Source organism: Chanodichthys erythropterus, chromosome 11 (assembly GCF_024489055.1).
Source record: "Chanodichthys erythropterus isolate Z2021 chromosome 11, ASM2448905v1, whole genome shotgun sequence".
Taxonomy (NCBI): domain Eukaryota; kingdom Metazoa; phylum Chordata; class Actinopteri; order Cypriniformes; family Xenocyprididae; genus Chanodichthys; species Chanodichthys erythropterus.
In genome coordinates, this window is record NC_090231.1 from 22825187 (window position 1) to 22843793 (window position 18607).

General features: G+C 36.6%; 1 protein-coding gene across 2 annotated transcripts in view; it reads left to right on the plus strand.

The window, feature by feature from the left end:
* The window catches only part of cdh16 (cadherin 16, KSP-cadherin), a 54239-nt gene that overhangs the window by 5785 nt on the left and 29847 nt on the right, over positions 1–18607 (plus strand). For both annotated transcript variants that reach the window (XM_067400594.1, XM_067400593.1), the window contains exons 4-10: positions 2336–2470; positions 2917–3046; positions 4017–4175; positions 9250–9446; positions 15949–16074; positions 17961–18111; positions 18207–18419. In XM_067400594.1, coding sequence (XP_067256695.1) covers positions 2336–2470; positions 2917–3046; positions 4017–4175; positions 9250–9446; positions 15949–16074; positions 17961–18111; positions 18207–18419 — 1111 coding nt within the window. The remainder of the gene's footprint in view (positions 1–2335; positions 2471–2916; positions 3047–4016; positions 4176–9249; positions 9447–15948; positions 16075–17960; positions 18112–18206; positions 18420–18607) is intronic.

Below are 18607 nucleotides of genomic sequence, written 5' to 3' on the forward strand. Positions count from 1 at the left end.
AAGTAACTTATGTTACTTATTTGAAAAAGCAACTCAGATATTTTGTTGTAAATTTAAAAGTAATGCGACTTTTCTCATTGCTTGAAAAAAGTAATCTGATTACGTAACTCAAGTTACTTGTAATGTGTTACCCCCATCACTGGAGATCAGTGATTAGAAAGCAAGTCTGTAGTGAATTATAATGAAAGATTTAGAAAGGTAATAACTCTATGTTAGACATTAAGTTTTGATACTACTATAAATAAGTGATAGATTTGAATCATTTTCATCTTTTTGAGTTCTGATGTAGTTATTTGGGTTTATTGTTCACAATATAGTATCTTATTTTGTATAGGCTACTTCCGTTTTATGTTTCCAACTTGAATGTGTGTCTTATTGTAAAAAAAGAATACGAAGTTACGAGTTTCACAGGTGCAATTTTGCACCATACCAGACACCTCGGAACTCAGATTTTTCCCACCTCTTGCTTGAAAAATGCCACTCAATAACTTCTAGACAGATAGAGACAGCTATCTAGCAGTAACATCTGGAATAATGTACCATTATATTTGACATTAGTTTCAAAGTTTTGAATAATAAATGACAATGACAATAAATGACAAATGTTTGGGACTGTCTGAATTTGCTTTAATTTATGATTTTGCCATAACTGGCAGAACATGAAATGTTCTTGTTGAGTTATGGAGTCATCTTGTGGGACCACTGACTTTGATTACGGTTACCACAGTAACTGTTAAAAGTGATGATTACACCAGCATTTTCTTTAATAGTAGTACCAATGCAGCTGAACATTATAACCAATTACAGAGCGTAATGGCCAGTCAGAAACATTTGAATGCCACCTGCTCAAAATGCCAGAGTTTTGTTTAGCGGGACTGCTTTCACTAATCTACAAAGTATAGACACAATGTATATAAGATATTTCTTGTTTAGTGCAGACAGCTTATGGAATTTTTCATGTGATTGACAGCTTCTGTGATTATGATGGGAGCTTTTTTTGCTTTCATTGTGTATAATCTATTAACTATTTAAAAAAAAAAAAAAAAAAGTTTTCATGCTGCTAAGAAGACATGAGGCCATCTACACACTGAAAAGTTTCAACTGCACAAATGACATCAAAGCAAAGCAGTATTCATGTGATTCTTCTAAAAACAAATTGTGTGGTGGTGGAATGGGCAGGGTTTGTCTGATTTGAATGCAGATATGATGACTAGATAGATTACACTGAAATCCGATCCCCGACTTTCTCAATATATCAAGCAGTTACCGGTAACAAAAGCTTTTACACTTGTGTTTATAGTGCTTGCAACCTCCATATGCATTTTAATGCCAAGTGTAAACTGAGCCAGTTCCCAGAGCCATGTCTCAAACGGCACATAATGCTGTCTGTTAAAACAAACTGGTTATAAAAAATAAATAAAGCAATAGATGTTAAAGGAACACTCCACTTTTTTTGAAAATAGGCTCATTGTCCAACTCCCCTAGAGTTAAACAGTTGAGTTTTACCGTTTTCGAATCCATTCAGCCGATCTCCGGTTCTGGCGGTACCACTTTTAGCATAGCTTAGCATAGTTCATTGAATCTGATTAGACCGTTAGCATCGCGCTTAAAAATGACCAAAGAGTTTATATTTAAAACTTGACTCTTCTGTAGTTAAATCGTGTACTAAGACCGACAGAAAATGAAAATTTGCGATTTTCTTGGCTGATATGGCTAGGAACTATACTCTCGTTCAGGCGTAATAATCAAGGAACTTTGCTGCCGTATCATGGCTGCAGCAGTGCAATGATATTACGCAGCGTCTCTCACAAACGTCTCCATGGTTGCAAGGCACGTTCCCTGTGCAAGCAGGGGCTCACGGGCGCTGCGTAATATCATTGCACTGCTGCAGCCATGGAACGGCAGCAAAGTTCCTTGATTATTACGCCTGAATGAGAGTATAGTTCCTAGCCATATCAGCCTAGAAAATCGCAACTTTTTATTTTCCGTCGGTCTTAGTACACGATTTAACTACAGAAGAGTCAAGTTTTAAATAGGAAAAATATCAAAACTCTTTGGTAATTTTTAAGTGCGATGCTAACGGTCTAATCAGATTAAATGAACTATGCTAAGCTATGCTAAAAGTGGTACCGCCAGAACCGGAGATCAGCTGAATGGATTCGAAAACGGTAAAACTCAACTGTTTAACTCTAGGGGAGTTGGAAAATGAGCCTATTTTCAAAAAAAGTGGAGTGTTCCTTTTAAGCCTTTCAGAGCAACTTTTTACAAATACGAACATACAATTTCCCATTATAGATATGTGTTTTTATATATTTACCATATTTTGATTTTACAGTTGCTGGATCTCCCCCTGACCTATTCTGATCTGACTGTGAGTGGTGATGATGAAGGGATTTTTGGGGTGGAGTCAGGTTTCCTGTATGCTCTTAAACCTCTGGACAGAGAGAAGCAGCCGTCCTACTCCTTGCAGGTGCAGAATCATAAAGGAATTTCCTTTTTCTTAAAAATCATTCAATAATAATGTTCCTTTGTCTTCAGCCTATGTCAGTTTTTCAAGATACATTGATGAAATAAAGAGACACTTACATATGTATCAATTCCATTTCAAGAAGATTTGTTTTTAACATTCATTGTTACATTCAAGTTCTTTGTAGAATGCATGTTACTTCGAGATTTATGTAAATTCGCTACTGCTGCATGACTTCTTGACTCCCTAATGTTCAAATGAAACCTACACCTCTCAGATCATTTGATACAGTTATTTTAGCATGTAAAAATCCATGTTCAATATTGAGGCAGCCCAAAATAACAAATGCTGACGAAAATGACTGGCCAATAAAATGTTAAGCAAAAAAGGTTCAAGCTCTAATAAAGACATGCTGCTTTGAGTGCTTTGACCTCAGTGCTTTTTCCCAGGTGTCCTTCACAAAGTCCATGCACACTCAGAGCTTTACTGTCGAGGTGTGCGTCATCGATAAGAACGACAATGTGCCGGTGTTCTTGGAAGACAGCATGAGAGGCAGCGTGCAGCTGGGGCTTCTCAAAGGTGGGCGGAGAGAGCGCTCAGCGGGTCTACATCAGGAAACATTATTTGCTTGATGCTTATTCTAATTGCCTTGACTTTTTCTTAAACTCTACAGCCGTGAGATGCTCACACATCACACATTTCCTACACCACACCATAAAATATTAGCATAGCAGCGCAGTTAGAAAAAGCGCATTGTGCTGTAATTGAATAGTAGCTTTTTTTTTTCTCCTTTTACTTTCTATAATGACAAGCTGTTTTACCTGTGATGGTAGATTAAATGTACTTGAAGTGCTTGTATGTTGAATTTCTTAATTGTTTTCTCAGAAATTCTTGTTTGCTAGTAGAAACTGGAGTGAATAACAAAACCAAAATGAAGAATGCTTTTATTCATCAATGTTCAGAGATTACTCATCTCTCTTATTATAAGAAGATAATAATAAAAAAGAGAGACTCATGTACTCTGACCTTATAGGCTTCGTACTGAGGAAGAAAATAAACATACTTGAGAAACAAACGAATAAACTGATTAAATGTTGAATGCACATTGACAATTATTTGAATATAGAACATCAGTAAAGACCTGTGATGAATGTCAGGCTTGTTGTGAGATTGTAAGCTGTTTCACAATCACTTGATTGCAATCAAACATAGCTATTAAATTAAGCTCAGTAGACAGCTGTTAATAATTATTTTGTCTAATACCCCATTTAGTAAAAACCTGTAAGAATAATTTTCTGTGGTACTCAACAACTTTGCTTTGAGATGTTGCCTTATGGCCAATCCAGTTCCTCTCTCTTCTCCATATAATTTTCTGTCTCCTGTCACTCTGTTAATATAATGGCCAAAAATATAATTGTGAGAAACAGCTATTTTTGCAATTCCATTCTGTTAATATGCAAATAACCACCATTTGCTCATCAATCAAATGCATCAGTTCAGTCAGTTCATGTAGATTGTGATAAATAATTCTGATGTGTCATTGTCACAGGAATTCCGTTCATGCAGGTGGAAGCGCTGGACCGAGACGACCGAAACACTGCCCACGCGGACCTGCGCTTCAGTCTTCTGGACCAGATACCACGCATCCCTGCCAGCCACATGTTCTCCATCGATTCCATCACCGGAGAAGTGTCTCTTACAGAGGATGGTAATAAACTACTGATGCTCGTCTATGACTAAAATTAGGATTAGTTGAATGAATAGTCTGACTTGATATATTTGGTAAAGAATAAGTCAGTACATGTTCTATCACAATGCCATTGCACTGACCAATCAAATCTTGAAAAGGTATAGAATAATACCTCTTTTCTTGTGAATTCTGGACTAGTGAACTCACTGCCTTCCTCATCTGTCGCTCACCCCAATTCCACCATGAAATCAGCTAATAACTCTTTCTTTCACTCAGCCAGTCCAACATGCTCTGCTTATTGCATTGTTAACTCAGCTGTTAACAACATTGCCCCTTTTTTTTTTTTTTTTTTTTTTGTAAACCATGGCCACTAAATGAAAATAAATGAAACAGTGCCAGAAAGAGCCAGAAAATCAAGATGGTTAATTTGAATGAGTCATCAAGACCCCAAGCCCATCAGGTCAGCTCAGACAATTCTGGTTCAAAAGCAACAAGAGCAGCCTGGCATGAACTCAAAGAGATAAAAACAAAGGCTTAATACGCTCTCAGTTTGTACACTGTGTTTTCATGTGGCAGTGCAGACAGTAGATGGTTTTGCAGTGTTTGCAGTGTTTGTGTAAATGTACTTAGGGTTTAGAGAATTTATTTTGTTCTACATTAATTTCACACATGTCTGGTACAAATATGTGGCTTTTTTTCATTAATACAGTGTATACTTTTTTCTTTACTTACCCTGAAAGAAGGGAAGGGAAATGCGACAACATGCTCCATAGGTTGGGCACATTGTAACATGTGATGGGGCACGTTGTAACATGACCATTTGACAGCTAAAAATGTTATGTGATTGAATTAAAAAAAATATACATGACAAAATAAAATATTTTGTCAATAAAAGACAATAATTATTTTTTTTATATAAAATAATAGCTTTTTTTTAGAAATTTAAATAATTTTGTAGTTTGACAATGAAAACACCGCTATACAGCACTGATCAAAACAATACAGGCAAACAGATGAAGAAATATATCCAGACATTCAGAAAAACACAGAGCTGAACAAAAACACTCCCCTCCCTCCAATCACAGCTCTCACAGAACATGGGATAAATAGACGAGACAGTACAAATGCTGAACATTTCTTGAAATAATATTTTCTGGATGTTCAGGTTCTTCCTCTCAGTCTTTATTCACCTTTTTACCATAGTTTATCAACAGAAATTCACAAAAGTTTATTATGCCAGTTGTATCGTAATTGTATAGAATAATATAGTTCTAATAGTGGGGCGCATTGTAACGCAGTGTTACAACGAACCCTATCTGCGCAACTGGAATTTAAACCTGGTTAGTGTCTTCTGATAGTTAGTGAAGCATTAAAGAACTACCCAAACTGCTAAACAAGAGATTGGAGATTAAAATAATATCAGATTTGTCTAATTTTAAATAAACACAAAAAAATTTGATAAATTTGCTTAAGTAATAAATTGACTTTTGCTATTGTTAAATAAATGTTCAGTGATATCTCCCAAAGATTTCTGAATTTTGGCGCACTTTTTTCTCTATATATTGTCGATATGGCAACTAGCAAATACGCTAAGTTTCTTCATGCTAGCGTGTGTAGAAGTATATAAACCATGTGTGTTACAACTAACCCTGCATTAGTTTGTGCCCCGCGCTCCCCTACCTTGTGTTAAAGGGGACATCGGATGCCAATTTTCCATAAGTTAGTATGATTCTTCAGGGTCTTCATGAAAAGTCTATAACATACTTTATAGAGTTAATGGTTGTGTAAAAACACCCTTTTTACCTTGTCAAAAACAGCTCTGTTCACAGCGAGCCGTTTCGGTGCTTGTCCCTTTAAATGATAATGAGCTACTTTTTCTTCCGCAGGCGGGCTGTAAACACTATTTGGCAGGTATTGCATTGAACTCACCATTCTTATTTATGCAGTTATAAATGCTCAAAAATGATTAAAATACATTTGAAAATTACTTGTTGTTAGTCATTAACACCTTTATAAACCTTATTGTAGTGTTACAATGTTATCTTTACATAAAATGTACACAGTTTGTAATAAGACAATCACCTTAATGCATTGTTCATTATGAACCTGCAGTTATGAATTACAGTGAGAAGGTTCTAAATAGAAATTATGACATATATGTTTGTTCGACTGTATTATTTTGATAATGAACAAGCTGCGATGTCGGCGTGATCAAACAGCAGTCTTTGATAGGGACTTGCTCATCGTCATGGCCACGGTTCGTGGCCAGGTCAGATTACGTCAGAATTTGTTGTTGTTTGCTGAAAATCATACCACACTGCTCAGACATTCCCCGACCCAACAAACGCTGATTAAACATGTTCAATCGGGTGAAAACAAACTCCGACCAACGGCAACAGACGCAGACAGGGGTATCGCACTAGCTACGTCTAATTCCGAAGGCTGCATCCTGATCCAACAAACTCCAACAGACGTGTAGATGTCTTTAGGCCAGGGCACTATAGAAACAAGTGAAGTTTGAGGCAGATTGGACATTGTATGGTACAACAACTTCCTATTTCATGACGATAATAGCATGCTTTAACGCTCAGCTAAGTGTTGCTAACATATTTTAGAATGTTTGTAGCATGTTTAGCACTAAATTGCATATTTTAGTATGTTGCTAGTAGTGCATCACAGTGTTAAACGCATCACTTCCTGTTGCCAACAGGTGGTGCTATGACAATATAACTGATATTGATGTACAAACCCGATTTCAAAAAAGTTGGGACACTGTACAAATTGTGAATAAAAACAGAATGCAATGATGTGGAAGTTTCAAATTTCAGTATTTTATTCAGAATACAACATAGATGACATATCAAATGTTTAAATCCTTCTACGCAGCCATGATGTTGTAATTGATGCAGTATGTGGTCTGGCATTGTCATGTTGGAAAATGCAAGGTCTTCCCTGAAAGAGATGATGTCTAGATGGGAGCATATGTTGTTCTAGAACTTGGATATACCTTTCAGCATTGATGGTGCCTTTCCAGATGTGTAAGCTGCCCATGCCACACGCACTCATGCAACCCCATACCATCAGAGATGCAGGCATCTGAACTGAGCGCTGATAACAACTTGTATTGTCCTCTTTAGTCCGGATGACATGGCGTCCCAGTTTTCCAAAAAGAACTTCAAATTTTGATTTGTCTGACCACAGAACAGTTTTCCACTTTGCCACAGTCCATTTTAAATGAGCCTTGGTCCAGAGAAAACGTCTGGATCATGTTTAGATATGCCTTTTTTTAGTTTTGAGTTTTAGCCGGCAACAGTGAATGGCACAGTGGATTGTGTTCACCGACAATGTTTTCTGGAAGTATTCCTGAGCCCATGTTGTGATTTCCATTACAGTAGCATTCCTGTATGTGATGCAGTGCCATCTAAGGGCCCGAAGATCACGGGCATCCAGTATGGTTTTCCGGCCTTGATCCTTACGCACAGAGATTGTTCCAGATTCTCTGAATCTTTGGATGATATTATGCACTGTAGATGATGATGATAACTTCAAACTCTTTGCAATTTTTTCTCTGAGAAACTCCTTTCTGATATTGCTCCACTATTTTTGGCCGCAGCATTGGGGGAATTGGTGATCCTATGCCCATCTTGACTTCTGAAAGACACTGCCACTCTGAGAGGCTCTTTTATACCCAATCATGTTGCCAATTGACCTAATAAGTTGCAAATTGGTCCTCCAGCTGTTCCTTATATGTACATTTAACTTTTCCGGCCTCTTATTGCTACCTGTCCCAAGTTTTTTGGAATGTGTAGCTTTCATGAAATCCAAAATGAGCCAATATTTGTCATGACATTTCAAAATGTCTCACTTTCAACATTTGTTATGTTATCTATATTCTATTGTGAATAAAATATAAGTTTATGAGATTTGTAAATTATTACATTCCTTTTTTATTCACAATTTGTAGTGTCCCAACTTTTTTGGAATCGGGTTTGTAGCTATCTTCAGGCCAGGACTCTTATCACATGTGAAGTTTGGGGCAGTTTGGACTCTGTATGCCTGACTTACAAAAGCTTCCTGTTTCATGGCGAAACATCAGACTTTGTCAGTCGCCGCGAACATGCCGTCCACCGAAAACTTAAGATCTTTGCAATTTAACATCGCTAATGCCTTAAGATTAGACTGACCAAATATGATGTTGTTCTAGTTTAATCTCAACGAGGAGTTAATCACAGTGCAAAACATGAATTTTCCTGTTACCCGCAGGTGGCGCTATGACTGTGACTGAATATTGCCATGTAGACATCTTCAGGCCAGGATTCTAATAAAACATGTGAAGTTTGGGGCAGATTGGACATTGTATGCCCGAGTTACAACAACTTCCTGTTTCATGGCGAAACATCAAACTTTGTCAGGCCACCAAGGAGACGCCCTTCAGCAAAAACTCAAGATCTTCGTAATTTAACATCGCAAAGGCCTTTAGATTAGACTGACCAAATTTGATGTTGATCTAATTAAAGCTCTAGGAGGAGTTCCTTAAAATACAATGTCTGGAAATGGCAAAAACTGCAAAAAATTTGCAGAGAAAATTCAAAATATCTCACTTCCTGTTAGGTTTTCAGATTTTACACCCAGGGACTTTTTTGTAGGTATTGGGCTGTTACATGTGTCTACCGATTTTCACACCTGTACCTCACACCATTGGTTCTCGGGCCCTAATTACATGTAGCAGATCTATACAGGTGGAACTAGGGAAGGTGGAGGGTTTCAGAGGAACTCTGAAAGCACGCTGCAAACTGGTACAGCAAACACTGACCAACTATTTAAATGTTGAGCAGCAAACTCGTTGGCTGCAGATGCAGCAGGAACCAATCAGCTTGTGCCATGTAGTTAACGATGTAATTGTCAGCAGGTTGCATTAAGGACCTATCAGCCTGCACCATCTAGAGTCTCATGACAGAACTTGGTATTTAATTTAGATTTTACATATAAGATACTTTTGCTAAATAGTTTCCCCTTTGTAGCCGTTGTTAGTGTGATGATGATTTTATGTTTTATGTTGTGGGTTTTTTCTTAAATGTGTCCATCCATCCAGGTGCCTCCACGCTAGATCCAGAGATGTGTGGCCGCTACAAGCTCTCTGTGATGGTACAGGACATGGCTGGCAAGGCCAACGCTTTCTTCTCGACTGGAACTGTGTTGGTGGAGGTGACTGGGAACGCATGGGCCTCACCTGATCCTGTGAGACTTCAGGAGAATCTGCCTGGACCATATCCTATCCCAATTTCACAGGTAAGATGAAATCAAGGGCTTTAGATGCATTAGCGGCATGAGATAGACATCCTGTGTGTATAAATTTATCATAGTTGAGTCTATATTGCATTCATCCTCTTCAAAGGCAAGTGCGGCAGCATTCCACAATTGCATATGGCTTTCATCATGACATGACCTTTTGCTTGATGTTCAGATTTTATGATATTAATCATGACTCACTGCCATCTTAACATAGAGTCTCTGTTTCTGAAACTCCTGATATAGTGATAGTTGATATGGGGCATATACTTTTGACCTCTTAGCACTTATCTTTAGTTTTTTATTAGGGATGTCCAGATCTGATCATGTGATCGGAAATCGGGCCCGATCACGTGGTTTCAGACTCGATCGGAATCGGACGTTACCTCCCGATCAGGACTCGATATATGTATTAGGGGTGCAACGGTTCTCGGTAAAAAAATCGAACCGTACCGTATGGTTTGTTTAAAATAGCAACGTGGAAAACAGACAGAGTTCAAATAATGTATGTTTCAGTCGATGGATGCGCAAAACGTTACAAAAAACGATAATCAAAAAGCGTGGACAAAACAGTCACTCTCTGTAAACTGTTAACTGCGAGTGCCGTCTGCTGTAATGTCCAGTTATTTACGCAGTCATCACCCTAATGTGGGACACTGAAAATTCTATGATAAAAGGCCAAAATCTATGATGATGATGATAATAAGAATAATGATAATAATAATGATAATGATGATAATGATAATAATAATAATCATAATAATAAAAGGTCTATGAAAAGGCCAAAGTCTAAAGGCCAAAATCATTTGATTCATGCAAAATAGTAAAAATCTTAAGTTAGTAATTCTCTTGGTTATGGATGGATTGATTGATAATTGAACATCATCAGAAAAATACAATATGATAGTTTTTATGTATTTATTGTAAAGACATTAGGCAACTATTTTCATAGGCTATGTAATGTTATATATAAAAAAAGAGTTAAATGCACAGTCAGAATTCTTCACTGTTCTCTTCAACAGGCATAGCCTAGGCTTATTTGAAGGCAAAATATAAAATCTTGCAACCTGCAAAAAATAAATTAAAAAAACCTTGAACAAACTTTAGGCTAGATTTAACCTTGAGTCAAATATGAAAAAATGCAGTGAACTGCATAAATGTTTATTTGGCCTAATGTTTTCTATTTCACTAAACAACAAACACACACACAATCATTCTATTATTGCATAGCAACACTAAAACACTGTAAATAACCATTTTTGTCTAACAAACCATCCCCCACCACACATTTTTGACTGACTGAAGTACTGTCCCACATTAGGCAATCATACTGTCCCACTTTTTGAAACCACATTTCCTAAAATGGGACACTAGGAAATTTGATAAAAATATAAAATATATAGTTTACACATACAATGTTATAGTATTTTTTGATGGACATACATTCCATAAGCACATTAGGCCAAAAGATATGATTTTTTTTGTTTAAAATTAATTTATACTCCTTAATGTCAAGTTTGTCAAAACTCTGTGTCATTGACCTTTGGGTGGCTTTCACACAAGGTCCTTCCTTTTTGATGATTGCTACAGTCTCATATATGACTGGACATTTGAGAAGCTATGTGATTTTGATCACATGGCACCACAGCTTTAGATAACCTATAGTTTCACTGACATTCATGTATTCATGCGGGACCTACAAACATTAAACCTTAGGTGTCCCACATTAGGCAGTGTCCCACTTTAGGGCAATTCACCCTATTTTATACAGTAAAGATAATATGCAGTGATATTTTATATTTGATTACTTTATCCATTTTCTGTACGTGAAAACGACTGTTAGATACCTGAAAAACCTGAAAAGCACTGTTCCTGGATCTGTTTTTTCGCTCTTCTTTATTCTTTTTCATGTATTATAGAAGTATCGGATCGGGACTCGGTATCAGTAGATACTCAAAATCAAATGACTCGGACTTGGACTCGAGGGCAAAAAAACGTGATCGGGACATCCCTATTTTTTATATTTAACTCCACAGCAAAGGTGAAATCTAGGTAGACCATTAACATGTAACATCAGAAAATGCATGAATACAGCCAGCGATATCAGAGTACAATTGTGCAATGTGTAGTGGAAAGTATGTAAGGTGTGTTTACAGAATAATCTTTATTACCATCACAAGTTGTTTGTGGGTTTGTGACAAAAGATCCTCTGCTCTCTCCTTCATGGATGCCTCCTACACACACCAGCGCATTTCCACCCACTAAAATTCATGGATCACAAAGATGCTTTTCTTTCCTAACCAAGGCTACTCAAGTAGGGGTACTAGAGTAGTGTGGAAGGATTGTTATGTTACTTTTTAATCCTAAAACAGAAAATATTAAAAAAATATTAGGGCTCCAGGAACGTGGTTGAGAACCACTGATCTACACACATAAGCCTTTCAGCTACACTGTAAATAGTGACTTATTTGAGTAAGTTTTACTAGAAAATACTAGTCTTTCTACTCAATTTCTGATTTTTATTTAATTTAATTGGAAAATTGTTTCAAAGTTATTTTTTTCAGTGTATGGAGCCACAAAAGACAGAAATGGTTGAGACACTGTGCTGTATTACAGTATTACTTTTGATGTAAGCAATTGAATTTTAATATATTAACTTAATATATAATATATTAACTTAATTTTTAAGATTAAATTGCTCATATTTTGTATTACAATAATATGCTATAATATAGTATTGCATTGGTATTGCATTGTATTATATTTAAATTAATTTAAAACTCTTGATGCAAGGGAGTCAGATAAGAAACAATAAGATGTGTACTGTGTCTGTCTGGATTTTCTTTTCTTTTTTTTAATGGGAAAAGCCTTTCCCCACCCACTTATGTGTGCTGTGATGGGCATGTGGGTGGCTGGAGTTACACTGGTTATGAAACAGATTAGTGGTCATCAAGGACTCTGTGTCGTGCATTTCTCTCTGTCTTTCATAGCAACACTGCAGTACAGCGTTGGCTGTGCTCTCATTTCATCCTTCTCAAATTTTCTATTTTTAAAATAGTACAGAAATAAAAAATTCTCAATCCTCTTAACTCCATGTGTTCCTACAAAACACTTTTGGTATTTCAGATAAAGAGCTTTATTTGATCATAATGCTTAGTGGATGACTTGAGCTTGGGATGTCAGCTTTGTTTGTTTGCTCTAACGTAAATCCATCAAGTACAGGGGTGCCACAATTCAGGAGAGCAGCTAAATTCGGCAGTTGCCCATTCTTCATCCCCATTTCATCCACATTTAGATGCCACAATAGTGCAATCAAATTTTCCTCTCCTCTTTGTTATTGTTCAAATTGACCCTAGATGAGAAATCACAGCTCAAGAGTCACAATTTGCTGTTTGTGAATAAGTGTGTGTAAGATAGATAGAATGACAACCCAGATGAAAAAAAGTACATTTCTATAATATACTTAAAGTGCTCTATTTTCGTGCACTAATTTTGTACTTAATATACTAAAAATTCTTCTTTAATTCTGCTTAAGATAATCTTAAGAACATCTAAGTGTACTCAACTGTGCTATTTTGAGACACCATGGAATATGAACTAAAATGTACTTTTAATATACTATCTCTGTATTTAAAAAATATATTTAGTTACCACTTGTAGTACACTATGGGTTCAAATGTACTATAAGTGGTATAGTGTATATTGCAAGATGCTGGTGTGCTTTTAATTAAAATTGTCTTGCTTAAACAGGAAATGCTCTACAGGTTCTTGGTTTTCACTCCTCTAAAGCCAGGTACACACTTAACGACTAGCTAAAATATTCTAAGACTGAACTCAACACACAAAGATTGTTCGACTCAAGCAGATTTAAATACTTACACATGGAATTTAAACACCGACTGTAAACACCAACTGGCTCTGACTCGGTGCATTTGGGCATGATCGGTTGTAAGTATCAAATTACATTCATAATCGGCCTTACAATCATTAAGTGTGTCCCCGGCTTAAGCCTGATTATTCTGTCCTGTTCTGGCCTTGTTCATTCTGTCTGTTCTGGACTTTTCACAAAGTTTTGAGCCCATTCCAATTTAATGTATTTCTATTTCGTTGTGAAATTGCTTTTTTAGCTTTGTGAGCTAGACGGACATGTTTGATCATTGTGCCAATTTTCTTTTTTAAGATGCCATATCATGTTAAATTAAGTAAAACTCATCTAGAGATCCTGCATTCATTTCCTGTATTGAAAACAGTGGCACTCATGGGTAAGATGCTGAACAGGCAGTGAGATGCGGCACACTTGGCAAAACAGTCAAAGATGTCCATCTAGCTCATGTTTACATAGTAAATACTCATGGCATCCAGTGTAGACAGTGTTTTTTACAGTCTACAGTGAAGACAATATCACTGATTATTATTATAATGGGTTCTATTATCTTTTGACGTGTCGTCTCGCTCTCGTTCAGTGTGGACAACTCTTCCGCTTCCATATGTTGCGCCACATGGCCTCGCCCACTTTGTTGCGTGTTCCCGGGGGCGAGTTTTGCAGGGTTTATGATGTCACCAACCTGAGAATAAGCTTATTGTAGTCCAAACTGGTTGATTTTGTAGGCAATAAACTGCCATAACTTTAAAAGACAATAACTCAGTTTGCATTGAATTTTCAGCGCTGTAACTTTGCAGATACTGTTTATGCTCAAGCAGCAACATTACACACTAACTAAAGTTAAAAAAGTGAAATCGAAATGAACCACCCCTTTAAAAATTATATATTTCCTATAGTAAATTGCCTTTATTTGCTGTAAATGGTCTTTTCCATCTATGATCGAGATGGTGACAGACTTGCTAATTAAAACATAATACCTTTTTACACATGTGCTTAAAGACCTTAAAGGGTTAGTTCACCCTTAAATGAAAATTCTGTCATTTATTATTTACCCTCATGTCGTTCCACACCCGTAAGACCTTCGTTAATCTTCAGAACACAAATTAAGATATTTTAGTTGAAATCCGATTCATAGGGAGCAATGACATTTCCTCTCTCAAGATCCATTAAGGTACTAAAAACATATTTAAATCAGTTCATGTGAGTACAGTGGTTCAATATTAATATTATAAAGCGACGAGAATATTTTTGGTGCACCAAAAAAAATTAAATAACGACTTATTTAGTGATGGCCGATTTCAAAACACTGCTTCAGGAAGCTTCGGAGCATAATGAATCAGTGTATCGAATCATGATTCAGATTGCGTGTCAAACTAAAGAGCTTGAACCTCGATAATTGGTGCCCACAGCTATATTACAGCTATATATTTACAGTTATCGTCCTTGTTTGTTTGTTTGTTTTGGGGGGGTTGCCTTTTTTTGTGATGGAAAAAAATTGGTTGTCTCACAATCGCAATACAACTCATGTTTTTTTTTTTTTTCATTTTATAAGCACAGCAAATATAAAAGGGTCCATTATGGTGAGCAAATTATCTTTTTACTTTGATTAGAGATTCACACCAATGACTCCTATGAGTGATGGAGCATTTCCAAATCAGTATACTTAAGGATGAGGCTATAACTTTATCTAATAGTTACACTAAAGTGACTCTAAACATGGTGTCAGTTTTATTGCCAGCCAGCTTGAGGACCGACATCTGCTGAAATTAAATGAGATTTTTCTTTTGTGATAACAAGAAAACAAAACTGAATGAAAATAATTGTGCCCTCTCCTGTATTAACCTGCATCTCCTCAGTGAAACTTGAGCATGGGTGCACTGCCAAAGCATCATTCTCCTTATCGCAAGAATACATTTTCATCATCAAACTGTTAACACTCTCTCTTGTCAATCCACAGCACTTAAGCATCAAAGGCATGAACTGACTCGTCCTAAGAGGATTCTATCACTTCTATCAAAAACAGACCATGGAAACTAAATAGATGACATCACCTTAGTTGGTGCTCACCATTTTTAGAACAGCAGGACAACACTAATCTCTTCAAAGCTCTGCTCCCTTGACGGTTCATAACAGTGTGGGCAGGTCATCTTTAGAGAGGCCCACTGATGTATACAAAGTGCTTGAGTTTGGAGAGCCATCTCCATAACAAACGGCTGGAGGGCGAGGTATTGAGGAGATACACATGTCCCCCTCGCTCTCCCCTCTACAAGGTCCTTTCCTTCTTCGGTGCGTTTCCACACCCTTTCCAGGACCGTTTGCATTATTTGTGGCAGCGGAGTGGAAAATCCCTCCATCGCAAGGGCAGCTGGTTTGTTTTGGCAGGTGCCGGCCTCACTACACTTATCAGCTAACTCTCAGCAGTGCCTAAACATGCAGAGTTTTCCTCAAACACTGTATCTCATCGTTGTTTAAATCTGATGTCCTGATGTGAACATTGTATAAGAAAACGGTCTTGATTTTAAGATTATCCTTTGGGTATACACTTTCACTCAAGTTAACTACTGTTAATGTCTTCAGTAATATTGATTGCTTATGTTGTGTTTGTGTGTGTCTTTACAGGTGAAGTGGAGTGGCAGTCCAGTTGAATATAGTCTTGAGGGAGAGTTTCCAGAAATGTTGTTCACTATCAACAGGGAAGGAATCATTTACCTGAATGCTCCTCTGGACAGAGAAACGCAGGACCAGGTGAAAGATAAACAACTCTGTCATAATTTTTTTTTACATCAGTGTTTAATGTGGTAAATCCTGTCTGAATTTCATTAAAACAGAATAAACAGTTTTTCTGTTGAATATTTTAAAAAAATCAGAGAACAAAAGTGAGAACTGTAAAAACTCACTCTGGAGTACCTCCTACTCCATTTTTAACCCCAATATAATTTATTGCTGCTATTTTTCTATCTATATTTCTTTCTTTAATCAAGTAGTCCAGCAGGGATCAAGCTTGAGCCAAGATTTGCACTCAAGCCCGTTTTGGACACCGCTTCAAATCAGTTTACCTATGTCATATGTAACCCCTCTGGGTCTACTCGCCCCACTCTGATTTGAACCAGCATGGGAGGAGGGTGCACTAACAAGGACGCTAAAGACCACAGCCTCTAGACTCAGTCACTAGCTGGCCTCTGTTACACATGCTTGAGGACTGTGAACTAATATATATACACTACCATTCAAAAGTTTGGGATTGATATGATATTTTAAATGTTTTTGAAAAGAGATATATGCTTACCAAGGCTGCATTTAACTTATCAAAAATCCAGTAATTATTGTGAAATATTAGTCAAATTTAAAATATGTGTTTTCTATTTTTATACATTTCAAAATGTAATTTATTCCTGTGACGGCTAAGTGGAATTTTCAGTAGCAACTGCAGTCACATGAATAATTCTACTATACTGATATGGTGCTTAAATAACAATTCTTATTATAAATTTTATAAAAACAGCTGTTGCTTACATTTTTTTGTGGAAATGTTTGATGAATAGAAAATGTTTGATGAATAGAAAGTTCAAAAGAACAGTATTAATTTGAAATACATTTATTTTAAATAGAATTAAAAATGTATTTACTTTTAATCAATTAAATCAATGCATCCTTTCAGAATAAAAGTATTATTTTTTTAAAACAAAAACTTACTAACTCCAAACTTTTGAATGGTAGTGAAAAAAAAAAAAAAATGAAAAAAAAGTCGCTGTTTGGATTTTAATAGGCAAATACTTAAGTCTATGGTTGGATCATTATTACAGCGATTATTATTTTTCTAGCATGTTATATGTTTGACAACAGTTCTTTTAACCCTAAAAGATGGATTTTTTTTTTTCTTTTTCTTTTTTTTTTTGCCCGGGCAGTGTATAATCAGCAAGTTGTGCCCACAAAAAATCCACTTCAGTTCCATTTAAATTATTTGTTGGGTGAAATACTCAATGAAAAGTCCTAAATAAATAGCCCAATGGATCAAAGAATAATGAAACTTTCTCAACATTCTCAATCAATAGCCAAATATCAACAACTCCATGGATGAATTGGCTCAATAGGAATGGTTTAGAGAAACTTTATCTGTCCTCATCAGTAGTACAGGGAAATCTCAATCATTTTTTTTTTCTAATCACACAATGAAGTTAGAGACTTCACTACTCCAGCTACATTATGTAACTTGCATAGCATCAAATGTCCCATGATGTTGCAGTGTAACTAGGTATATGTACTTACTTCTCTGCCATCAGAGAGATTCAAACACCAAACTAGCCACTTTGACAGAACATCTTCAAATTTATAACTAAGTTCAGTTGCCTGTGAATTTTAGCCAACAGATGTCCTAACATGTGACAGGTGTTAAAATAAACACATTTTATTCTAATAGACTGTTCTAATTTTATTTTTAATACATTTCTATAGTCAATCTGTAATACATATTGGAATTTAAGTGAGCCTAACTTATTTTCATCATGAAGTACTCCAGGCCACACACTATTATACATCAATGGGCAGATGACATACAGTTCTAATTTCTTTGCAAATGAGAATTCACAAGAATGATTTACATTACTCAACCTTTCTTTGTCCCCCCCTTTTAGTTTCATATTGACATAGTGGTGGAAAGGCCAGATGGCAGAGAGATTGCTAAGCCTGTGGAGCTGAGAGTGATGGTGGGGGATGCCAATGACAATAGGCCCACATTCCCACAGATGCAGTACCACACTGTGGTCAAGGAGCTTGCGACTAAAGGTTACACAGACATACATGCACAATATAAACACTAAATCCTATGTAAACACTAAAACAAAGCAAATTTAACAAGTGATATGATCTTCTGCTCACAGGTACAGAGATTCTCACAGTCCAAGCAGCCGATAACGATGATCCGAAAACCGACAACGTGCGGATCTTTTATCGGCTGGTGGGCCAGATGCCCGAGACTCCTCGAAATTTGTTCCGTGTGGACCGGGACTCAGGAGTGATCACAGTACAGGCAGACAGCATGGAGGGCACCGCTCCACAGTACACACTTACCATCACAGCAGAGGATGCTAAAGGTCGACATATTCTCAACACTGATCAATGCAAAAATAGTCTAGTTAGAATGGCACCATGTAATTTAACCAGTGTCATTTTGTGCAATTTTCTCTGATTGGTTTGCATGATTACAGACCTTTTTTTTTCTTCTTTTTTTTCAGATTTCACATTGTGATGCTCAAAAATAATTTCCTATAACACCTGAGGT